This window comes from Pipistrellus hanaki (genome assembly GCF_964339955.1).
Source record: "Pipistrellus hanaki genome assembly, chromosome: 10".
NCBI classification, from domain to species: domain Eukaryota; kingdom Metazoa; phylum Chordata; class Mammalia; order Chiroptera; family Vespertilionidae; genus Pipistrellus; species Pipistrellus hanaki.
In genome coordinates, this window is record NC_140512.1 from 71,000,541 (window position 1) to 71,026,086 (window position 25,546).

Below are 25,546 nucleotides of genomic sequence, written 5' to 3' on the forward strand. Positions count from 1 at the left end.
CGCCTCTCCCTCCTCTCTCTGCCATCCCCTCCTCTCTCCGCCTCTCCCTCCTCTCTGCCATCCCCTCCTCTCTGCCATCCCCTCCTCTCTCTGCCATCCCCTCCTTTCTGCCATCCCCTCCTCTCTGCCATCCCCTCCTCTCTCTGCCATCCCCTCCTCTCTGCCATCTCCTCCTCTCTCTGCCATCCCCTCCTCTCTCTGCCTCTCCCTCCTCTCTGCCTCTCTCTCCTCTCTGCCATCGCCTCCTCTCTCTGCCATCCCCTCCTCTCTCTGCCATCCCCTCCTCTCTGCCATCCCCTCCTCTCTCTACCATCCCCTCCTCTCTCCGCCATCTCCTCCTCTCTGCCATCTCCTCCTCTCTCTGCCATCCCCTCCTCTCTCTGCCTCTCCCTCCTCTCTGCCTCTCTCTCCTCTCTGCCATCCCCTCCTCTCTCTGCCATCCCCTCCTCTCTCTGCCATCCCCTGCTCTCTGCCATCCCCTCCTCTCTCTGCCATCCCCTCCTCTCTCTGCCTCTCCCTCCTCTCTCTGCCATCCCCTCCTCTCTGCCTCTCCCTCCTCTCTCTGCCATCCCCTCCTCTCTCTGCCTCTCCCTCCTCTCTGCCATCCCCTCCTCTCTGCCATCCCCTCCTCTCTGCCATCCCCTCCTCTCTCTGCCATCCCCTCCTCTCTCCGCCTCTCCCTCCTCTCTCTGCCCCTCCCTCCTCTCTCTGCCATCACCTCCTCTCTCAGCCTCTCCCTCCTCTCTCTGCCATCCCCCTCCTCTCTCTGCCTCTCCCTCCTCTCTCTGCCATCCCCCTCCTCTCTCCTCCTCTCCCTCCTCTCTCTGCCATCCCCTCCTCTCTCCGCCTCTCCCTCCTCTCTCTGCCCCTCCCTCCTCTCTCTGCCATCACCTCCTCTCTCAGCCTCTCCCTCCTCTCTCTGCCATCCCCTCCTCTCTCCGCCTCTCCCTCCTCTCTGCCATCCCCTCCTCTCTCCGCCTCTCCCTCCTCTCTCTGCCATCCCCTCCTCTCTCCGCCTCTCCCTCCTCTCTGCCATCCCCTCTTCTCTCTGCCTTCACTCCTCAGCACTCACGCCAGCATTGCAGTTGCGGCTGGAAATCAGCGTCCTGCCTGCACACAAGCCTGAGCCCAGGCCAGCGCAGTGCCGCAGGTGTGGCTGAGGGTCACTAAGCATCTTCAGCAGCTCCCCTGCGCAGTCTGTCCCAGGGCCCTGCAGAGCTGCTCCTTCCTTTGTCACTGAGCCCCTGAAGGACAGGCAGGGGGCTGGGTTTGTCCGGGAGCTGGGTGGCCAGGCTAGGCTTGGGCTCCACCTAGTGGGCTCGGTGGTGGAGGCGCCGTTTCTATTTGTGCGTTTTGGAAGTCACACAAAATTAGTGGCATGCTCATGAGCCCCTTCCTCGGGCCTGAGAGTCAGTCCCCCGAGGAGGACCTGCCTGGTCCCTGAGGTCTGCTCTCGCCTGCTCACAGGCCTTCCCTGGGGGGAGATGCTGGTGCGCTGGCCAGTGCCTGGGGTAGCTGAGCCAGCCCGATGTTTGCAGCCTGGGCTGCGCCTCTGCTCCTGCTGTGAGGAAGTGAGCATCAGTGCGTGCCGGGCCTCGGGTCAAGGCGTGTGAGCCTTCCGTCTGCTCGTTCTGTCTGTACATCCTCTCTCTCCCGTGCTCCCTGCGCCTGCAGAGGGCTGGACAGGAAGCCCCGGACTGATTTGTCTTGGTGACGTTGGCTTCGATGGAACATCAGGCGTAGCCTTAGCCAGGAGAGCAGCTCAGGATTTAGACAGGAGGGTGGAGGCTGTGGAGAGGCCTGCCCCCATGGTGGCGTGTGTGCGGTGACAGGTCATTACCATCCCAGAAGACAGCTACTGCCAGGACAGAGACCACTGCCATCCCCCAAGCACCCCGCTGTGCGCTCCTGCACCCCGGGCTGTCCCTGCCACCAGCGACTGTCCACCCTACAGTTCTGCCTTTTCTAGAATCTTCTGAACAGAGCCACACTTCTCCAGTCTTGTGCGGCCGGCTTCTTAGCATAACTGCTGTCCCCGTTCACTCTCGTGCGTGGTGCCCGTGCTCATTCTCCTCGCTGAGGAGGGTCCCCCACTTGGCTGCACCCTGATTCCGTTAGCATCGGCGTCGGGCTTGGAGTGGCTTCCAGCTCGGGCTACGGGAGGAGAGTGCCCCCTCCCACTCCTGGCACATGAAGTTCATGCTGACGCATCTTCATTTTCTCGGGTAAAACGCCTAGAGATGGAATTGCTGGTCATACAGAAAATGGGTGTTTAACTTGATCAACTGCCATGTTGTCCTCTGCCGTGCTGGTGCTGTGTCCCCTTTATAAAAGCGCTACCTCATGTGGGGCTCGAGCTTTTACCCCGACGCCCGTCCACCCCAAGGCTGGTGGCGTGGCCCAGGAGGGGCCGGTCCCGGCCTTTTCTCCGCGCCCCAGGTGGACAACTGGCCACCTGACCTGACGGCCCTCTCATCCCTCAAACTCTTCCCTTCGAGCAGCACTCAGTGGCGGGCCTGCTGAGGACGGGGGTCAGCTGAGTGGGGGCAGGGCAGAGGCGGCGAGGCTGTGCGCCCGGCCTGGGCGGTTAAGAGGGCCCTGGCCCTGGGATTGGTCCTGCTTCTGGGGAAGATTCCAGGGCGTGAGGGATGGGGGGGAATTTCTTTTTGAGAATCTCACCTCTGGGAAAGGGCTGGGTCCAAAAATGAGCGCATCCAGGGACTTGGTCCTGCGTGGGGTCTGCCTGCACGCTCTGGCGTCCACGCTCTGAGCAGGAAGCTCGTCTTCCGACCTGGCTCCCAGCCGGGCCTCGGGCCCCTTCTGCAGGGAGGGTGCAGTCAGCTTCCCACCCCACCCCCAGTTTTATCAGAGCTGGACCCCAGCGCCCCGAGGGAGAGGTGGCCAGCTGGCCCTCCAGAGGTGGCAGCGTGCAGAGTATGCCCGCACACTGCACGCCTGGCCAACACTGGCCACTAAAGAGGACAGTGCAGTGGACAGCACAGTGAGCGGGCGCAGGGTTCGGTGCACTGGACACAGGACGCAGGTGCTGGGCTGGGGCTCCCGGCTCCTGGTCTCAGCTCCCTCACGGACCAGCCCCAGCGACCACTGCGGGGCCAAGGGCCCACAGGCAGGAGCCATGCCCAGCAAGGGCTCTGTCTGCCACGAAAGGTCGTGCCTGGCGGGGGCGCTGCCCTTTCTACCCACAACCCGGTGCCCAGGTGCAGCTGGCGGGCTGGAGCCAGGCGGCGGAGAGCCACTTCCTTCATCGCACCGTGTGGACGCGTTCCCAGCCACTGACCCAAGGCCACGGTGGCTGCATCTCGGCATCTTAACCCTGGGCCCGCACCTGCTGTCAGGGACACTCCTACAGGCTCGGAGAGGCTCGGGCTGCTGACACCCGGCTCTCCCAGACCCCCAACGCGAACAGCCTGACCCGCCCTGCGTGTGAGATCACATTTCCTAACAGAAGCCTTTGCCACAGCGTCCAGAGCCCCAGCTCCTCAGCCGCGAGGCCCCGCCTGCACACGGGAGCCCCGTGGCCTTGGCCACTGCCAGGGGAGTCTTTCCGTCAGCGCCCGCCTCGTCAGCTTCTCCCTGGGCCTCCGCTGTGTCTCCTTCAAATACCTGCCCCCTCGCCCCGTCCATCATCGAGTGCCTGGGAGCGGAAGCCCCTGCCCGGCCAGCAGCCACAGGACATGGTTCTGAGAAAAGACCGTCCTGCCTGATCCTGAGAAACCCAAGGGGCGGCTCTGAGCCAGCCCCCACCCTCCCCGTGGGAAGGATGAGGAGCAGCTGGGGGCTGTCTGGGGTAGGCGGAGGCGGAGGCGGAGTGGGACCCAGTGCCCAGGAGGAGCTATATGAGAAGGGGCGGGGCTACAGCAGCGGGGTTAGGAATACAGGAGAAGGAGCAGGTCCTGGGCCTTCTGGAAGGTCACATTCAGTGAGGGTGGTCCTGCTCCTGTTCGAGGGCAGTCCTCCTCCCTCTGCGCCCCACGAGCTCACATGTGAGAGCTACACAGAGTTCAGGGTCAGGTCCGCGGGGCCTGTGTTTAAATGGTCTGATTTCCACTGCCTGTCACCAAACTGTCTACCGTTTTCCCTCAAATATCCCAGCTGGCTGCTTTCACAACCCTCCTTGGGAGAGATGCCTGAATAGGAAAGTGTGAATCGGTGATGCCTGCCTCTATGAGACAGAAAACCAAGTGGTTTAAGCACATGTAGCCGGACAGCACCCAGAAACGTGACTGCCCCGTCGGTGATGACACTGGCAAGTGACAGCAGGGGGGCCTGGGACCGTGAGCGTTTGGTGACACCGGTCATGGAAGGGAGCGGCCCCTCGGGTCGAGCACATCCTTTCGCTCGGTGTTTCTCCGCTGAGACGTCAGCACTGCCCGTGGTTCCGCTCATTGCCGAACGTCGCAAATTTGAGGAGACTTTGTTAGTTAAGAAGCTCACCTCATTCTAAGACTTGACCGAGCTACCTAAGCTCTTGAGAGAAATCCACACAAACAGACGTCTCATTCGCAAGCTCTGGAGAGAACAGGCGTGGACACACTGCCTCCTCCGTGGGACGGTGAGACACGCCGCCGAGGGCCCCACGTCTGTTCCCGCTCCTCCTCCCCCGGGCGGGTCGCTGGCACCACGCTCTCCTCTCCACCAGGAAGAAGCTCCGGGCCAGGGGAGTCTTCAGGCTGATGAATCCGCGGTGTCAGGTGACGGACAAGAAGTAAACAAAGGCACTCATCCAAGTGCAGGAGACTGGCCTCCAGGCAGCAGCTTGGGCCCTGCGGGCACAGCCAGGGACTGCCTCCCTCGCCATCCTACTGCAGACGGCCTGGTTTCTGAATCAAGGTGCTTTAGACGACAGACCACCTAATCTTGGAGAAAACAGAAGCACATGAATTGTACACCTGGCTCTTCTCCCTCCCTGGCCCTGGCAGCATCAGCAGTAGTGACATCAGAGCCAGGGCCCAGGTGCTGGCTGGGCTGTTACATTCATCTCCTCGTTTAAACCTCCGTAATATGGCCGACTGGTGTGGCTCAGTGGTTGAGCAGCGACCTATGAACCAGGAGGTCATGGTTCAGTTCCCGGTCAGGGCACATGCCTGGGTTGTGGGCTCCGTCCCCAGTAGGGGTTGTGCAGGAAGCAGCCAATCAATAATTCTCTCTCATCACTGATGTTTCTATCTTTCTCTCCTTCCCCATTCCTCTCTCTGAAATAAGTAAAAACATTTTTAAAAAAAGATTATAACTGTGCAATTTAAGATATACTGTATATTAAAATAATAATACAAATCTTTCAATGTTATGTGAAATTTAAGGTTGTACTGACCTGACCAACCATTCACTGGTGACTAAACTGGGTCCCATATACCCATCCATCCATCCATCCATCCATCTACAGCAGAACCTTGGCCCTTGATGTCTCCATCTCAAACAATTCGCTTCTCAACCCTACAACCTTTCATGCTGACCCTGTGTGACTGTCACGCGTCTCTCAGTGACAAACAAAGGAGAGAACGCTCAATGTGAGTTTACTGCTAAACCTCTCACATCGCTAACATCTCAGGAAATTGTGCTTCGAATATTTTCTTGTTTTTTGCCTTTTTTCTGCTTGTTATTATTAAATTTTCTTTTTTTACTGTACATTTCATTTTCTTTTTGTCAAATCCTCGTTTACATATCATGTCCTTTTTGTTTTTAAGGTGTTTGTTTATAGATTAAACTGTACATTAGACATGTGCTGTATAGGAGAGACATTAAAACAGGGACTCACTCAGGGGTCTGCAAGGCACTGATTCAATTTACATTATTTCTAAAGGAAACATGATTTGAACAGCCTTCCAGAATGAGTCATGTCTGAGAACCGAGGTTCCACTGTATTCATGTTCAGTTCATCTGTATGAGCATCTACAATGTGTTGGATACGCTGCTAAGACTGTGAGGTCTTTTATGTTTTTATATTATCCACCATGAGGAAGATTACGAAAACACGTGTTATTTGACATTGAAAATGCTCATTTTCCCAATGTTTTAGCTGAAAGGTTAGGAGCTGGGAAAGCAATTCTTGGCCTTTCTTTTTCCAAAGGCTGTTTCTGTCGGGAAGCTTTTCAGCACCTTGGCTCAGCTTAGGAAGAGAAATGAGTCAACTTCCACACTAATTTACTCTGCAAGAGTCAGCATGATGTATGCTGCTTGCTTATTGCTCAAATACGCAGTCAGAATGGACTGTGTGATTACTCTGAGACAGAGTTAAATCCAGATCGTTGTATTTGTCCTTAATCATTTTTTACCAGCCCATCTCTTCCCTGACATGATTCATATGGAGCCTGGCATGGATTCTTTAAAACAAATGAGTAAATAAAAAGAAAGACAGAAAGATGGGTTGAGAGCAGGAATCAACACCAAAATAGATGAAGGCATGCTTTCACACACTCTCTCATTCTTCGTCTCTCCATCTCTCCCTGTCTCTCTCTCATACACTCCTGAGCACACCCCTGAGAATTTCAGTCCACTGAATGACCATGAACCAGGTCTTGGGCTCAGGGCTGAGAGCAGTGCCACCGGCCCCCCAGCCAAGACGGTCCCCAGGGCTTCCTCTCTGAGGGAAGCGCGTGCCCCCAAGAAGCACTGTGAAAGCAGATAAAGCTCCCTGGGGCTCACTCTCGCTCTCCCCTTCCTCATAACTATGTGCCTGCAGGAAGCCTGGCCCTCATATCTGCAGCATATTCCGTATTTGCACATTAGTCCATCCCGGTGCCCGCCCCACCGGGAGTCCCTCAGAGTCGCTGGCTCAGCCCTGGGAGACACCCCAGACAGCAGCTCCTGCCTGCACCGCGCAGCTCCTGTGGAGCGGCCTCCAGAGTCCCCGCCGTGGTTCCTCTCTCCCACCCTCCATGCGGGACGGAACTTCCTTTGACTTGCGGTCTGTCCTGCGGTCAGAGTTTCCCCACATCCACTTGTTTTCCATCACTGGTCTTACTTGGGGTGTGGGGGGTGTAAAGGAATGCAAACCCTGTTATAGTGTGAGGCCAGGGCTTACACCAGACAGACACACCCAGAGAAACAGGCCCTTCCTCAGCCCGTGCCCTCGCCCCAGCCCCTTTCCCACTCACCCCTACACGTAACCCACCCTGGTGTCTGTCTTCCAGCTCCTGCCTCTCTGTTCTCCGCAGATGAGGAGCCCACGTCCACTTCCCCGTGCCCCTTTCTAGATGCCGATCGCACCTGCTGGGCCCCTGCTGGGCTCTGCGTAGCTCAGTCATGGGAGCCACTCCTGTCGGTGACGGAGACCTTCCCGGTTCGGGACGGCGGTCATGCCTGTAGGACGTGTCACACTTACTCATCCGTGCGGTGCTCCCCGGATGTTGCAACTGCAGAGCTGCAGTGCACACAGCTGGCGGTGTGTCTGTGTCGTTGGGGTGGGTCTTCCAGGAAGTGAACTGGGTCCACAGCTCAGGGGGGGTTGCACAGCAGGCTCTGCAGCCTCACCAGCAGGACACGCCACAGTTTCCTTGCTTCCTTGTTCGGGACAAGTTCCATTGGGGAAGGATACCTCAGTATGTTTCACTTTGCATTTCTCTGACCTTGTTTGTTCAGTACTTTTCATGTGTTCGAGGGCCATTTTAATATCTTTTCAGACACTTGTCTGCTCATGTCTTTTTCTCACATTTCTATCCTCTTGTGCAACCTTAATTTTAGGGTTCTTTGTCGGAGGGAGCTCAGCATGTGTCTGTAGTGTGTTATGAATATTTTCTCCCACTTTCTCGGTTGTCTTTTGTGATGTTTTGTCAACAATTTTTCAAAACTGTTTATGTCCTCAAAGGATCACTCTTTAATTTTATTGCTTCTGAATTTTGAATATCCTTAGAGAACCTTTCCCATACAAAATCAGTGAGGAAGTCACCCTTGTTCATGAAAATATTTCAAAACCCTAAAACCACACAAGTGGTGGTTTGCGAAGGTTCACTGGGACCTGTAGCATTCAGACCTCCTCCCCTCCCATTGCTCCGCTAACAGCTGGGCCAGCTGCTCTGTCACTGTCCCCCTCACTGGCTTCTGCGGGCCCCGGGCCTCACCTAGAGCCACGGGGCAAGGCGGGCAGGGTGGGGCGGACCTGCATTTTTGACTCTGAAATGTATTCCGAGTCCTGGCAGACTGTTAAGCACTTGCTTTTAGAATTTTCTACTGATCCAAGCCCTCACTCACCTCCTTTCCCTTCGCGCCTGTCTCCTCGGTTCAGACAATTCCTTTAAATTCAGCATCTTCCTTTCCCAACCACCCTCCCACCGCAGTCTCTCTGGAGAGGAAGGAGCACACTCACAGCTTTGTCTTCTGCGGCCCCCAGGCGGTGCTCCATGACGGGCGCCTGCTCCGCGGACAGAGTCTCCGGGAGCAGCGTCACCGGAAAGAGGTGGCCTCCTCTTCTGCACTTTGCAGCCAGCGCTGCTGCTCTCATCCTGAACTGTTTAACTCCTGGCAAAGTGCCGGGGCTTTTCCGTTTTCTGTTAAGATTTTTATCCATTATGGCCTTCAAGTGCATAGGCAGTATTTTGTTGGTGTGGTGTTCTGCATATAATCAATTAAGAATGGAAAAATGTAGGTGATGTTTGAAAGGAAAAAATGTTTCTCTTCTTTCAATCTCTCTCTGTGTCTCTTTCAATCTTTTCCTCTCACGCTCCTTCAACCTCTCCATCTCAGTCTCTCTCTGTCTTTCTCAGTCTCTCTCAACCTCCCCTTCTCTCTCTCCCTTTTGGTTCAACGCAAACCACAGATGGAACCTGGCCTGGAAGCCACCGTGTTGGAAAGGCCGAGGGCCTGGCACGGTGCTTAGGAAAACATAACCATCTGGGAGGAAATCGGAGGTGGAGCTTTAAACCAGGGGGTTTATTGCCCCACAGCTGGACATTTCAATGTTTAATTTTGACGGTCCTGAATATTTTTAACAATTGGTTCTGAGACTCCTCCGAAGGCTCCCCTGGGGGAAGGTTTCCTATTTGGGTTCAGCATGAGGACCTGAGTCCACTCCGCCCCTGAGGAACCCGACCCGAGGAGAACATGACGCCGGGAGGGAGGGAGGCTCAGGGGCAGGACAAATTACAGCTCTTGACTCTCGGTCCCACCACTTTGCTCTCTTTGTCCTGTTTTCCAGGGACCCTCAGCGTCTGGACCCCCCGGAGGTGAGCGACGCGAAGCTGCAGTACGCAGGCTGGGGCCCCAAAGGCCAGCAGCTGGTAAGCAAGCGCGTGCGCGGCCTGTCCTCCTCGGTGAGGGTGACGCTCTGCAGCCGGAACGGTCCCACCCGCTGGTGTGCGTGGGTGAACGGCATCACGGATAAGCACAGCAGGGCTTCTGCACATGTAAAACGTCCATTTCTTTCCCAACAGAGAATTCTCTTAGACTGGCATCGGCCCTGGCCGTGGTCTCAGGGTCAGAGTGTCAGCCCTCGAACCAAAGGGTCTCAGGTGCGATCACTGGTCAAGGGCACATGTGTGGGTCTCAGGTTCGCTCCCGGGCCCCGTCAGAGCACATGGGGGAGGCAAGCAATCATCGTGTCTCTCTCACCTCAGTGTTTCCCTCTGTATCTCCTCCCACTCTCCTTCCCTCCCTTCCACGCTCTAAAAATCAATGAAAGAATGCCCCCGGGTGAAGAATGAAAAAACAACCCTGGGACCGCGTTTGCTTTGGTTTCCACGTACACCATCCTGGCCCTGGTCCCCGGCCTGCGGGCGTGGCTACAGATGTGCCTGGGGAGGGGGATTAAGCTCAGGGGGAGGCCTGCCATGGAGCAGCCTCACACCTGCTCCTGTGGGAACGCTGGCTCCTTTCTCTGGAGGATTCGAGGAAGAAGGTAGATTTGTGGTCACGGTGGGGCTCGGCCCCCGAACCATGAAGCAGCGTCCAGTGCAGGACCCCATGGCTGGTGCACCTCTAGGCTCTGTATCCAACGAGGCCTGGTGGAGGCTCCGAGGGAGGCGTGGGGGGACTGGGTTCTGGACCTGGCTGTCCACTGACTTCCTGTGGGCCTGCCCCCCGCCATTGGGCTCCGTCAGCCCCGAGCACTGAGGGGAGGATGGGGTAGGAGGACCTCTAGGTCTGCTCCCACTCCCGCTCACCTGTCTAAGCCCTTTATCTCCAGAGATCATGCTGCGCCACCTCCCCTTGCAGAAAGTCCCCAGTTTGAAGGTCACGTGTCTCCGTTGCTGCCTTCGAGTCGCCATCTCCCTCTGCACGTTGAAGCTGAGCGCTCAGGCTGCACTTAAAGGCCCTTTTCCCAAAACGGCACGGGAGCAGGCCTTGCAGTGAACGGGAGTGAGCGGCACAGAGTCCCGGGGGAACCAGGCGTGTTTCCCCGCAGGCCATCCCTTGTCCTGGTTGCGAGTTCATTCCACTGCCTCGCATTGATTAAAGAAGCAGGCGTGTGTGGGTCACAAAGCTATTTGAGCTGTCCTTGACATGTCCCTGATGCTAAGAGCTGGGAACCAGGTTTGGAAAGCAGTGATCTGATCCACATGGAAGTGTGATGGGTCTGGGGACCGTTGGAGCTGACGCCAATCCATCCCTCGGTCACGGTGAGGACACAGTCCATCTCTCCCCGAGCGCTCTGGCTACGGAGAACCCAGCACAGGGTCACAGGCGGTGGACATGAAGTGCGTAGACGGAGGCACACGTTCAGGGGTCCCCGCCCAGGTGAGGAGCCTCGGCACCAGCCGTGCTAACCTTCAAGGGGATTTCTGAGCTTCCACACTTTTGGGGGCGCTGAGTTTTTGTCCTGCCGCTCTCATACCAAGTGGAGTAGACGCTGTCACTCACCTCCAAGAGCACGTCCTGTGCAGAGGTGGCAGCAAGCATGTCCGGTGAGGGCCGGGTGGCTGGTCAAATGGGACAGACACAAATGGAACGCGTGTCCAATAAAATTTGGTTTACTAAGATGGGCGTCTGGGCAGCAGCTGTGGTTTGCTGAGCCCTTGACCATCTTGGCTAGGAAAGCTGACCCAGGACCAGCACCCCGAGGACAGGACCCTGGACAGCTCCCCACAGACAGCTCCCCACAGACAGGCCCCCACAGACAGGCCCCCACAGACAGCTCCCCACAGACAGGCCCCCACAGACAGCTCCCCACAGACAGCTCCCCACAGACAGCTCCCCACAGACAGCTCCCCACAGACAGCTCCCCACAGACAGGCCCCCACAGACAGGCCCCCACAGACAGGCCCCCACAGACAGCTCCCCACAGACAGCTCCCCACAGACAGCTCCCCACAGACAGGCCCCCACAGACAGCTCCCCACAGACAGCTCCCCACAGACAGCTCCCCACAGACAGGCCCCCACAGACAGCTCCCCACAGACAGCTCCCCACAGACAGCTCCCCACAGACAGGCCCCCACAGACAGGCCCCCACAGACAGGCCCCCACAGACAGGCCCCCACAGACAGCTCCCCACAGACAGCTCCCCACAGACAGCTCCCCACAGACAGGCCCCCACAGACAGGCCCCCACAGACAGGCCCCCACAGACAGCTCCCCACAGACAGCTCCCCACAGACAGGCCCCCACAGACAGCTCCCCACAGACAGGCCCCCACAGACAGGCCCCCACAGACAGCTCCCCACAGACAGGCCCCCACAGACAGGCCCCCACAGACAGGCCCCCACAGACAGCTCCCCACAGACAGCTCCCCACAGACAGGCCCCCACAGACAGGCCCCCACAGACAGCTCCCCACAGACAGCTCCCCACAGACAGGCCCCCACAGACAGGCCCCCACAGACAGCTCCCCACAGACAGCTCCCCACAGACAGGCTCCTGGCGCTCCTTCTCTCGGATGGAAGCCCACCACCTGAGAGCAGGCTCGCACACTAACAGGTCCTCGTTGCCCTTTGCCCTAAGAGATAACTGCCTCCCAAGGAAATACACTTAGTTACGAGGACGCCCCCGGAGCAGAGACAGCTGCAGGGAAGTCCGTCCCAGGCTCCAGCACTGACCCTCCATGTGCCGAGTGACTTCCGCGATGCCTGGGGCTGGGACCCATCACCCAGGAGGAAGGTGCCGGCACCAGGCGGGTCACCGGCAGCTGCTCCCGCTGCGGCGTGGCTCTGAGCAGCGGCCCTGAGCTCAGAGAGACCTGGTTGGCCTTTGTACACACCCTGGCCGCCCACCGTGCACTGTGGAGGGGAGGGAGGAGGAGCGTGGGCATGCGGAGCCTCGTCCCCCCTCGACGGTGCTGATCTGTGGTCTCTGGGTTCCTTACACAATCAGACGTTACCCACTGAGCCTCACCTAGGAGGGTGAGCTGGCCAGTCAGACAGGTTCCGTGAGGAATGCATGCGGCCTGGGGAGGGGATGTCCGGCCCCCCCCCCCCCCCCGGGAAGGAGCCCGTGGAAGAGCAATGCCCACAGAACACGGACGCGGTCTCAGACCTGCTCTGTGTAAGCTGTCCCCTGTCCCTCTGCCTGGCCTCTGCCTGAGTGCAGAGCTTCCTCAGACACCCTCCCTTTCCAGTCACCCTCAGAGACGTCCCCACCCCCTGCCCGTCCCCCCACACACACCCGGTGTCCGTACAGCGGGTGAGGAGGCGGCATTGGCCCGTGTGTGCTCCTTTTTTGTTTTGTTTTGTTTTGTTTTGTTGGTGCTAATATATCCTTTAATAGCATAACGTAGTAAACATGGAATTATTGCTAAAGTACTTTTCAAAGAAAAAAGAAAAATTAAGCTGATCAAACTAGTGTCAATTTACAATTTCAAGATTATTTTACAAAACACCTACTTTTTTTACACAATAAGCTCCTGGGAGCATTTTCAGGTGAAAGTACTTTTAAATTTATTCTGACATGCTCTGAATGAATAAATTACAGTTTAAAAATGTCAACAGATCTTTCTCTTGGGTCAGAAAAAGAATAGCGGCAGATAAGATTGAGGGAAGAGGGTTGGGGGGGGGGGGTTAGTGATCACATCAATCTCACGTGGTGTGATGTTCTCCAAAGTTACCATAAGAATCAATCTGCTCAGAGCCAATTAACAAAAAATTTAAAGAAAAGCTTTATTCCGAAGTTAAACCCTTTAACGCTTTCATTTATTCAAAATCAGTCCCGCTGTTTGTCTAAGGCACTGGAGTTACAATAACCAAGTCCTAGCAGGCACTAGGTATTTGTGCCTGCAAGTCATTTAAAAAGGAAAAAGAAAAAGAAAAAAGAAAAAACAATACCTTTCTCCTCCATACCAAAGCAGTTTAATATGAGTAAGAGTTTTAACACTAAACCTAAAATGATTTGCAAAAGGGGTTTTGTGTAACAAGTGGCTTGAAGTAGTCTACTAAAAAAATTGGGGAGATTGTTATTTCATAGTGACTCAGCAAGGCATTTTTTTGTTGTTTAAAAAAAATCCCTCATTTCCTTAAGAAACAGTTTTTAGTTTTTAATGAACTTATAAACAAAATGCTCTCATTTCAAAATAAAAACAAAATCCCAGATCATATAGATGTTTACAGTGATTACATTTATCTAAGCAACATACATATATATTCAGTTTTAAGATGTTTACTAAGTTTCTGTGACAAATGTGCTTTTTTTTAATACCAAGAACATTATAGAGCCAATGCAGAGTCCTGAGGATAATCTAGTAGTCACTGAGTTTTTCTTAAGTCTTCACTTTAGATGCTGTTATTCCTCGCACAGGTGAGCAGGCAGTCTTTCAGAGGCTCAAACCCTGGAATCTTTGGTTGCTACCCTATCAGCTGGCTTGCAAACAAGAAGCCAACCATTTTAAGAATGTTTTACGAGAGTAACTTGCAAACCCCAGGGTTGGATAAACCCTGAGAATAGGCAGTTGTGAGCATGTACAACCATCACAACTGCGGCTGAAGACTGTTCATGCCGTTCTTCTGAAATGAGATCGCAAAGCAGTATAGTTCAAAGAAAAAGATTTTAACAACAAATTGGCATATGCACAATTTCTTCACCAATTTGTGGTGTCAACTCTTTAGTTAACTTTTCCACTTGAAAAAATGCAGTAGGAAACTGGACACCGTGTTACACTGTCTCAGTTAATATTCACAATTACAGTGGCTACAACTCGGGACACAGCATCACCAATGCTACCAGAGCCAGTTTATATGGAAATTAAGTTCTTTACACCAACTAAGTGGCTGTCCATAACCACTGGACAGCCCTCTCCTCTGAGGGGTGTGTCTCAGGCCTGGGACATAACAGTTGAGGCTCCAGAAGGACTGAGTCCATCTAAGAAACTAAACTTCACAAACCAGATTCTTATGAGCCTTAAGTCTCAGCCTTGTCTGCCACCTTCACGGACCCGTTTTACAGAGGAGGCTGCTTTTCTCTCTGGTGTTGTGTCGTCAGTCAGTGACTGAGATACAGACGCCTTCATGAGCCAATTGATTAGGAGTTATTCATTGCACACAGCCCAGAGGGAGGTGTCTCTTTCCAAATCTCTGAGCCTCCACACAGGAAGTTTGTCGGTGTTTATACGCTTCGAGCCTCTTTGTTGGCAGCTATTACAAAGGGCCCGGTGTGAGTTACGGTTACAGACAGTGTAACCTTTAATACATAATGAGTCTGTACTTGGCATAATTATTATCAGTATTAGTCTATTACATTGGATGGCTAGCTTGCAAGGTCAGACAGTTAAGTCTATCTTTTTCTATTATTTGAACTAAAAAACAAAGTCATTTTACAGAATAACAGACTGTCTTAAAGTGACAGTTTACAATGACAGAGTTTACCGAACAAGGGATTATCTAAGAATAGCAGAGAATTTTAAACAGCAGTTTTCTGGATAAGATGGAAGTTAGTATTCTTCACCAGCATGGCACCCCCCCAGCATGGCACCCCCCCAGCATGGCACACCCCCAGCATGACACCCCCACCAGCAATGGCACCCCCCTGGCATGGCATCCCCCTGGCATGGCACGCCCCCCCAGCATGGCACCCCCACCAGCATGGCACACCACCAGCATGGTACCCTCCCAGCATGGCACACCCACCAGCATGGCACCCCCCCAGCATGGCACACCCCCCAGCATGGCACCCCCCCAGCATGGCACACCCACCAGCATGGCACCCCACCAGCATGGCACACCCACCAGCATGGCACCCCCACCAGCATGGCACCCCACCAGTATGGCACATCCACCAGCATGGCACCCCCACCAGCATGGCACCCCCCAGCATAGTGCCCCCCCCAGCATGGCACCCCCCCAGCATGGCACCCCCCCAGTATGGCACCCCCCAGCATGGCACCCCCCAGCATGGCACACCCCCCAGCATGGCACCCCCCCAGCATGGCACCCCACCAGCATGGCACCCCACCAGCATGGCACCCCACCAGCATGGCACCCCCACCAGCATGGCACCGCTACCCACACTGGGTGCTGGTCCGTTTGTCAGGTGTCATGAAGGATTAAAAAACAGAGCTGAAGGTTTTCTGTACTCACACTGGGTCACTTAAAAGAAAAAAGAAAAGCTTTTTCCTTAAAGAACTCAGGTTTCTGCTTTAAAGAAAAAATGTTTTTAAATAGCCCATTAATGTGAAAAATTTATGCTGCCCAAATGCCAATAATTCAGCGTGAGATTCAAGATGAAAGGTTCAAAAAGCTTGGCTCGGTGGGACACAGGCAGATGGCCACAGGTCTGAGGAGGGGGTCCCTACGCGTGGCGTCGGGGAAAGGCCAGAGCCCTGGGGCCGACAGCTCCTGTCCGGCACGTCCGGCACGTCCCGCAGCGCGCACACAGAAGGCCGGTGCCGCACACCCTGCAGCACGAGCCAGCCAGCGCCCGCTGTGCTGGGAGGGACCGCAGAAACCGGACCAGCCCGGCTTGGAACCTAGAAGCCCCTGTACCTCCGGAGAGGCCTCTACCCCGCCCATCGCCAGTCCCAGATCCCAGAGGTGCTGACCTGGAGCCTTAGGAGGAAGGAAAGGCATCTTAGTTCTGATTTTCTAGGGCCTTTAATTAGAAAAGATTTACATCAACAGGGCAGCCCTGAGCTCCTGGCTCTGGCGCTCGCTGAGGCACGCTCAGCGGGGAGGTGGCACGCGAGGCTGGGCGATGTGTGGGTCCGTGAACTCTGTAGATACAATCTGCAGCCCTGGGCAGGTTTGCAAGCGTCCGTCTGTCTGAAAAAGGCCGTGCCTGGCGGACAGCAGGCTCCCTGCTCTGCCGCTCCCCCGCACCCCCAAACCACCCCTTGGACAGAGAATATGCTTCTTATAAAGTGCCGGGCATTCCATCCCAGAACTTATTCATCTTCTAACCGGAAGCGTGTGTCCTTTGACCACTACCTCCTGTCCCCTCCCCGAGCCCTGTGACCACATCCCATCCCCTTCCTGCCGGTTTGGCTCTTAGACCCACACAGGACCTGCTCCTCCGCCTGCCTGGGGAATGGTAGCCTGGTAGCCGTGCCACAGACGGGGAGCTAGCTGAGCTCGCGCCCGTCACTGGGTAACGCCCTACCTTCCTCACTGCGGTGGTCACACTCACCGACGCCGGGGGCTCTGAAAACGCTCACGGCCCCTCGCCCCCTCCTCCCAGCCCCCTGCCCGAAGCTAGCCAGTGGTTCCCGCCCCTTCCCGAAGCCAGCAGGGGGCAGAACTGCTACCGTGCCCCCCCCCCCCCAGTCCCCAAGGGCACTGCTGCTCCCCCGTCCTGGGGCCACAGGGCAGGGGCACCTCATCAGCGTTCATAGGCCAGCGCGGGAGGAAGACTGATCTTTCCAAGAAGAGGTTATTCATGAAATGTCGCCTCCACAGAGGGCCAGCGGAGGTGACATCCCATCAATAACTTATAAAAGCTCTCATCAGTCGGGTTAATTTGGGATTCATTGTAAAAACATTCTCACGGCACTGACGTCCATGACAGTAGCAAGAAATTAGTTCCTTTGAATAGTGACGGAGCTGGGTGGCGAGGGAGGCGCCAGCTCACGAGGGTGGCATTTCATGGCCCCTCGGGAGGCACTGGCTTTAACACCCACCCACTCTCGAGTGGACCAGCTGGGTGTCCGGTGGTCCCGGGCTGGGAGTGAGGAGAACTACAGAAGGTATGGGCCTTCTCCTTCCACCTTCAGGCTCGCTGCAGATTTCAAAACACAAAGCAGCTTCAAAATTGCAGGATCATAGACGAAGTGAGAGAAAATTCATTCCTAAAACATTAGGAAAATACTAAAAGCCAATGCACGGATTCATGCACTGGTGGGGTCCCTTGGCATAGCCTGTGGGGATCGGCTGAAACCAGCAGTCCAAACCGCCTGCCGCCCCTGCCTGCCACTCCCGCTCATCCTGGCCCACTGTGCCTGCTGCTGCCACCGCTCGGCAGGCTCACTGGTGCTCGGCTGCAGGCTCCGGGCCGCGGTGGCCCTGTCTGGCGCCCGTCGGTCAGCTGAGCAGCGCTCCCACTGTGGGAGCACACTGACCACCAGGGGGCAGCTCCTGTGTTGAGCATCTTCCGCCTGGTGGTCAGAGTGTGTCATAGCGATGAGTCGACCGGTCATTTGGTCTCTTAGGCTTTTATATATATAGATGTAGGAAGGTGCCTAAACCAGTCCCACCTGATAGCACACAAACCCCTTTTGGAGAGGACACACCACGCTGGCAAAGACAGCAATGCAGCTGGCTGCAATAATGAGGAAAGTGGGCCACCTAGAAGTGGGGGGTAAAGCATTGCACATTCACAGCCGAGCTATTGCTATTACACAACAGTCAAAACAGTCCCGGGCTATGTAAGCACGTGCAAAGATGTGATCTAGGCCAGTGGTCATCAACCTTTCGAACCTCAAAGAGTCAACAGACCAACAGTTAGCAACTGATGATCTAGGCCAGTGGTTGGCAAACTCATTTGTCAACACAGCCAAATATCAACAGTACAATGACTGAAATTTCTTTGGAGAGCCAAATTTTTTAAGCTTAAACTTCTTCTAATGTCACTTCTTCAAAATAGACTCGCCCAGGCCGTGGTATTTTGTGGAAGAGCCACACCCAAAGAGCCGCATGTGGCTCTTGAGCCACAGTTTGCCAGCCACAGATGTAGGCAATCATATTAGGGCTAAAATTAAGCGGTTTGCTGTGTGCTGGCCTATGGGGAAAGATCACAAAGTTGGCCTGGCCAGACTATGGGCATTTACCACCATGAAAAGTGTCTTGAACACAGCAGCATTATGTATCCGTTAAAAATTAAAAAAAAAAAAAGGTGGTTAATAAAGTAAACTGCACGTCTCCTCAACACGGCTGGCACTGCCTTCCTCTGAGTGTCCCTGGAAATGGCAAACTCAAGAAGTGAAAGGATGAATTAGAAGAAGAAAATGTGATACTCACGTTGGTTCCAATAAGTGAGAAACATAATGAACATCAAATGGAACCAAGTGTTTCTTCAGCCTCAGAGAGCACACTGACAGCGCCCAGGACAAACGAGAAAGTTAAGCTTCCTCAAATGAATGACAACTCAAAGATTGCCCAAAGCCAGTCTTTCCCTTGCTGACCACTTAGCCATCCAAATATTTGAAGAGCCAGGGACCTGAACATCCGGATGGATGACTGAACACCAGGCTAGGGTCCTAGCTGGCATGGTGGAAGTCAGTCCTGGGTCCCAGCCACTCTCGGCAGGAGTCAGTCCCGGGTCCCAGCCACCTGTGGTGGGTATCTGTCCTGGGTCCTGGCTGCCTTCGGCGGGAGTCAGTCCTAGGTCCCAGCCACCTGCAGTGCAGCGGCGGGAGGGAGCTGTGGGAATGGAGCCATGCTGCCATCAGACTGGCCTCTGGGTCCCACTCCCTGTCCACAGGCTCTGGGGACCCAGAGCCATGCTGTGATCTGGGAATCTTGGCCCCTCCCCCCACCCGCAGGCTCCAGGGACCCAGAGCCATGCTGCAATGGGATGGACCCTACCTGAGGGTCCCAGATTGTGAGAGCGTGCAGTCTGGGCTGAGAGAGCCCCCGAGTGCATGAATTTTCATGCTCCAGGCCTCTAGTCATTTAATAAAGTGTGTCACAACATTTTGCAGAACTGGTGCCAACAACTGAATTGAGTACTGATGGTAGGAAAATAGAGGTTTATCGGAGGCTCAGGGAACATGCTTATTTTGAAAAAAAACAAACAAGTGAATGAGAAGCATGGAGACTGGGTAAAGAGTGTAGCTGAAACACCAGAAGAGGCCACATTGCAGGCATGCTTGGGGAAACCGATCGAGAGCAAGGGGTCAGAAAGTCATCAGCTGAGTGAGAGAGAAGGACTCGCACAGCTGATGTGGCCAGGCAGCGGAAGTGATAACTCAGCTCGTGGGGCCATGTTGGCAGCGTGGCCAAGAACTCACCATCTAAGGCTGGGAATGCACGTGGCACCCCTATTTCTGGAGGATTTCTGCTGTGAACGTCGGTGGTGCTGGTGTGCGGTCCCTGGCAGGCATCTCTTGGCGAACAGAAAGGGTTGGGTTCTCCTGCAGCTCCGTGCGGTCAGACCTGCGTGCCTGACGCTCCCATGAAGATGATTTCCCTCTTACTTTTACCAGCCTGGACTTTCCCATCCCCAGACCTAGGAGATCACATGCTAGGCCCTGACTGTGTTCAGAGGAATGAAAGGATGATGGAGAAATTAGTTAAGATGAAGAAGAGAAGGTAACCTGGTTTGAACGCCCCCATACAGAAGTGGTGGAGAGCTCACAGCTGAATTAGCCTGGTCCCACACTGGCTGTGCTCTGCCCTGGACCCTCAGCGTCCCAATGCCTCAAGCACAGATGTGGATGTTTGGATTCTGTACTGGAGGTTTGTTTGCCAAAAGGTGCCTGCCACTGCTGCTTCAGGTGTTCAGCTGTGTAGAATATAGTTTTGTTTTAATTAATAGACTTTTAAAATCGTTTTAAGGCTTTTGGAAAAATTGAGCAGAAAGTAAGAGTTCCCAAATTCTGTCTTCCCCCGCCCTTCATGTCCCCTACTACCCACACCCTGCACCAGAATGGTACATTTGTTGAACTTACATTGACCTGTCATTATCACTGAAAGCCCCTAGGGACATTAGGGTTCACTCTTTGTGTTTTAATTTCTATGAGGTTTGACAAATGTATAGAGATGTGTCCACTATTATGGAACCATATAGTTTCATTATATGCCCTAAAATTTATATGCCCTAAAATTCTGTACTCCTTTTTGACGTTCCCTGTTCCCAATTCCTGACCCTGATATTTTCACTGCAGCCATAGCTTTGCCTTTTCCAAAATGTCATACAGTGGAATCATACCGCAGCCTTTTCATAGTCACTTCTGTCACAGCAAAATGCACCTGTTTCTCCGTGTCTTCTCACAGCTTTATGGCCCATTCTTTTTGGCACTAAATATTTAATTGTCTGGGTGTCATAATTTGTTCATCCATTCACACATTGAAGGTCACCTTGGTTGCTTCCAAATTTGGGCAATTATAAATAAAACTGCTGTAAGCAAAACAAAAATATTAAAAAGAAAAAGAGATTTATTCTCGAGTTTCAGGAATTCCACTCAACAGACATGCGTTCAGCCCCCTGGGTGGGACGGTGTCTGCGGCCCAGCACGCACACTCCTCAGAGACAGCGCCTTCCCTGCCGTGGGCCGGGGCAGCGCCTGCCAAGGGGCCCCCTCCCCGGTCCGAGCGCAGACCCTCAGAGAGACTTCCCAGGACTCACCTGGACGCCAAAGTGAGGAAAAGGGGGGGTTGAGGGCCTGACCTTGCTGTGGCATTGGTCCCTCTTCCTCACGGCCCCCTAATTCCATTGTGAGGGAGCAGCCTGTTGTCCCTATGGAAGAATCTAATTTAGACGGGTGCCCGCATCAGCCTGGGCGGAATTAGATTAGAGAATTTCAGGGTAATCTATCAAATGCGATTTAAAAGCAGGACCGGAGTTCTGCAGGAAGAAGGAGGGCCTTTAATGGTGGATCCCGTAGGTCATGGAACAAAGCAGCCATAAACCAGAATGACTGAGGACGTGAGGATGGAGGCGGAGGCCACAGCGGCACTGGAGCCTGGGCAAACCCCTCACTCCCGCGGGGCAGGGGCCGGCCTGCGTGGCTGGAGGGTTTCCCGGGCCTCGGGGGTCTGCTCAGAATCCCCTCTCTGCCCGAAACGGACTGTTATGGACTGACTTGTGCACGTCTCCCATTTGGATGGAGGGGGCACCTCTTTGTCATAATTCCTAAAATGTCTCCCAATTGGAAAATGTCCCAGGAATGGTCCCATCTCCTCGTCTGCGTGGAATAACTGTGACTTTTTCTTCACGCTGTCCGTCTCAGTGACGGAAACGGTTCATCGCCGCAGTCTCTGGCTTGTTACTGCGGCTCGCTCACCTCTGGTGACTTCATTTCTCAGACCCGGACAGCTGTCAGGGAGGGGTGTTTTCCACTAGCCTGGACGTCCGTGGCCGGCCGGGGCTCTGTACAGCAGAGCTGGAGTTCGCAACAAATGCTCGTAAGATGGATGCTATCGGGAGGGAAAATGGAATTAAATGTCAGATTCATGGGCAGAAGGTCCAAAATCCATGGGAACTGGAAACACTTGATGTTATCACCCAGAAAATGTTACTACCAATGTGGCTGATATTTAGTGAACTTGGCCAAATTTAGTCAAATTCTGAGCAAAGCCCGGGAGGGGGTAAGGATGTTTGAGTCAGACACTTTTTCGTAGTGTTTGTTCTGCTCTGGATGATCTCAAATCGAAGATGTGAGTTTTCCCAGGAAAACGTGTCAGGGAGAACGGGCTGGGCTGAACCTTCTGGCTGAACAGCAGGGACTCCCTGCTTTCCACGGGAATGTCAGGGTGAGAGCACCCCTGTTCTTGTCCCACCTGGACTCAGAGGCAGTCGAGGTCTGTGTGCCCGCCCTCACAGCCCAGCCCTCACGGCCCAGCCCTCACAGCCCAGCCCTCACGGCCCAGCCCTCATTGCCCAGCCCTCACGGCCCAGCCCTCACGCCCAGCCCTCATGGCCCAGCCCTCATTGCCCAGCCCTCACGGCCCAGCCCTCACGGCCCAGCCCTCGCCATTGTGTCCAGGTGCACATCCCGAGGCAGGTGGAAAACCCTGGAAACAAGAGGCTCCTAGAACTGTGGGAGACATTGAGCAACAGCTGGTCCGTTATCTGCAGATGATTCTTCCAGCCTTTTCTTTTCAACAGACTTCCCAGGACCCCTCCTTGGTAGCATTTGAGGGGGAGAGGGGGGTTGTTTGTTTGTTTGTTTGTTTTTTGTTGATCCTCCTCTGAGGATATTTTTACATTGGTATCTTTTTAGTGAGAGTGGAAGAGAGAGAGAGAGACATAAATTCAACAGAGACAGGTTGATCAGTTGCCTCCTGAAACCCAGGCACCATCCTTGACTGGGAAATCAAACCCAAGACCCTTCAGTATAAAGGCCAACACTCCAAGCACTGAGCCACACTGGCCAAGGCATTTGTAGCATTTTGTTAGCCCTCGTGGATTATTACAGATCAGTTATCAGTACTGGAAAGTCATACAGCTTCCCTTTTGACATGGATGTCTCTGCCCAGGGACTTGGCTGCTCCCACAGCCCATGAGGCTTCATTGTCCTCGTCTGACTCCGGGAACACAGGGTCCACTCATGATAGGATGTGACACAGGTGAGCTTAGGCGATCAATGGATGAGTTGAAGAGACAGATGCAGTTTTGCTTATTTTAGACCGTGTGTATTCTTATGTACATCATGGCTGAAATCTAGTTCAGCTGTTTCCGCTTCTAATGAGCAGTTAGCAAATTAGTGAATTGATTTTTCTGTTTGTTCTTCAATTTGGAAACCTAATCACTTACCTAATGGCTTCGACAGCCATTCGCAGCGGGAATTATGTTTGACAGCTTCCTCGCTGGGACTGATTGGAGAGTGTAAATCACAGCGTCCAGCCAGCACACCAGCTCCGCGCTCCTGCTGGGGTGCCCATCTGAGCCTGCAGCCCAGACTGTCCTGTGCCGCCCTGGGTGCCACCCTGCTGGGCCCTCCGCCCACTCCTCAGAGCACCCAGACCCCTTCTCCCTCCCTGACCTCACCGCTGCTCCCGCCACACGTGCTCTGGCTCCACCTGCAAGTACCGCTACCCGGTGATGCTGCTGTCTCTGCGTGCCCCAGTCAGAGAACTGGCACCCTTGGCTCCTCGCCCAGCTGGACCCACCACCAGTCCTGGGAACCAACCGATGGCCTTGAGGTTATGAGGACCCATCCGCTCCTCTCCATGCCCCAGCCCCTCGCCTCTGGATTTCTGGGCAGCTGCCTGCTTGATGCCCCCCAGAACCTACTCATGTGCCCGAATGGTCTCCCTCCACCTCGGAGGGGCCTGTGTTCCTCTGTCAGCTCTTCCCGCTGCGGGTGGTGGGATAGCCCTGCACCTCTCCCCTTCCCAGGCTCCCCTTCCCTGGCTGAGGACCCAAATGCCCCCCCTGGTCACTGTAGCTCTTCTGTACTTCCTGTCCTTCACCCAGAGCACGCTCAGTCCCACCAGTCCCCACCCCAGCCCCCCTGCCTGGGCCAGGCTCCTGCCTTGCAGATTTCGGCTGAGTCTTCTCCGTCTCCAGGACGTTCCCCGTGGCCTCATCTGGAGGCCAGGATTGGGCAGGAGACCCTCGGCTTGTCTGCCACCTCCTCCCCTGCTCCGCCCTGCACCCCTGCCCCTGTGGGCACACCTCCTAGGCTTCCTGGAGACTGTGAGCTCCTAAGCACCTCCTCCTGGGCACCCCTGGCTCCAGCCTGGCAGACCTGCCATCAGTGACAGGACTTCACTCTAAAGGCTGATGAGGCACACATGCCCTCGGCATAAGTCGGCTACCGTTTCTGACCTGAGCATGAACCCCGCTCCCGTGTTGTATTGTTCTGCATGTCCACCTCCTGCAGCAGTCAGCTGGCCGGCCACTGTAGCCAGCTTGTTGCCTCTCTCCCTTAAGTCTTAACCTTTGAGACTCCACACAAGTCATAATCACCCATCATGTCATGTTCACGTGCAGGCTCCGTGAAATTCCAGTAAACTTCCCGACTTAAAAAATGATAATTGCATGCATATGCGTTATTTAATTGGCCTGATCTCCTGCATGGTGGCACCGCTCAGACTGCTTTAAACCAGCAGAGAGCTGCGGCTACGGAGGGAAGCGAGTCATTGAAATGTCCTGTGAACGCGAGTCATCCCTGCTCCTTCCCGTAAACCCTGTCGCCCCGGGACAGGCTCATAGGGACTCACGTAGCCAATTCTGTCTTTCACGTTCCTGGGTTGCAGTGTTATCAGATTAGTTGATTACAAAATCTTCCCACTAAAAGGCACAGAATAATAAAAGCGTAAAGTAACCCTTCCGTGGGGAAGGGAAGTGGCCGTTGCCGATGGAGGAAGTGCACAGACCCTCGCCGTGGCACCACCCGTGGCACCTGCCGTGGCACCACCCGTGGCACCACCCGTGGCTGCATAGCATAGACCTCACCCCATGTCCCATTGAATGGGATCTGGATGGTAAATCGGAGTTAGAGCAAAGAAGCTGGCCTGAAGAGCAGCCGGTCGCTCGGCCTTGCATATCCTGGTGACAGAGGACATGCCACGGTACCCATCGTGTGCCGTCCTCTCCCGCGGCGGCCCTGCGGCAGCCTGGCGAGGGCTCAGCCGGTGCCCGCTGGGCGCAGGGCGCAGTGCCAGGTGGTAGACTAACAGGTTCTAGCTCGGCGACAGGAGCTTTCACAAAGACCGCCGCCGGGCCGGGTCCCGCACATCCCGTCCTTTGGGTGAGGGCGGGCTGGGCACCCTCTCAGCCCAGAGGCTGGCAGAAGGGCAGAGACCAGACCCCTTCAGTGAATGTCACGGCCTGGTGGTCGAGGTTCCGACTTCACAAGCAGGAGCCCGTGCGAGTCCATCTCTAATCGCCAGGCCTGGAACGGAGGACTGTATGACACACAAACTCCAGGGGTCAGAGCGTTTCCAGGGGAATGGCGCTTCCCAAAGGTGGTGTGTCCTGCTCGGTCAGCAGGCACCGTGGCCCTGGCGCTCACGCCCTCAGTGAAGGCCAGACACCCGGAGGGGGGAGGAGGGGCATGTGCATAGATTTCTCGCAGCATTGGGCAGATGTGGAGTTATTTTCTCCAACCAGCCTGCACAGGAGGGCAGACCCTGAGCCAGCAGGTGCAGGGGTCCAGCAGGGAGCTGTCGCCACGTGGCCGTGGCCGCGTCCGATGGGACACAGTAACTGACAGCAAGCACCCCGTAGGCAGGGCTCCCCACGCCACGCGCCCCTCGCCAAGCTAGGCACCTGGAATACGTTGTCTTCTTCTCTTCTCCGTGCCTCCGTTCAGCAGCGCGGAAGTTACAGTTCAGAAAAAAGAGAAGTAACCCTCCCAGGTCACGTCCCAGCGACGCTGTCAGAACCGAAGCCCCCGTCCACTGCTGACTCTGCAGCGAGTGTGTCTGAGCTCAGCCCGTGGCTGAAAAGCCGAACAGCTTATCTCAGGACCAGCTGAGCTCTCATCTGTGAAAAGTCTTTAAGAACCTCTTACACGCCCTGCACACAGAAAGCACATTGTCGCTGTGAGTGACGGGGTGTGAACTCCAGGCCCC

General features: G+C 55.0%; 1 protein-coding gene and 1 pseudogene across 4 annotated transcripts in view; both read left to right on the forward strand.

Moving 5' to 3' along the window:
• Window positions 1–25,546, forward strand: part of DPP6 (dipeptidyl peptidase like 6) — a 431,250-nt gene that overhangs the window by 333,902 nt on the left and 71,802 nt on the right. For all 3 annotated transcript variants that reach the window (XM_084897509.1, XM_084897508.1, XM_084897510.1), the window contains exon 7: window positions 9,152–9,233. In XM_084897509.1, the coding sequence (XP_084753635.1) occupies window positions 9,152–9,233 (82 nt within the window). The remainder of the gene's footprint in view (window positions 1–9,151; window positions 9,234–25,546) is intronic.
• On the forward strand, window positions 18,568–19,479 carry LOC311629311 (developmental pluripotency-associated protein 2-like; annotated as a pseudogene). The gene is made up of 2 exons: window positions 18,568–18,576; window positions 19,003–19,479. The product of its transcript is annotated as a developmental pluripotency-associated protein 2-like (transcript).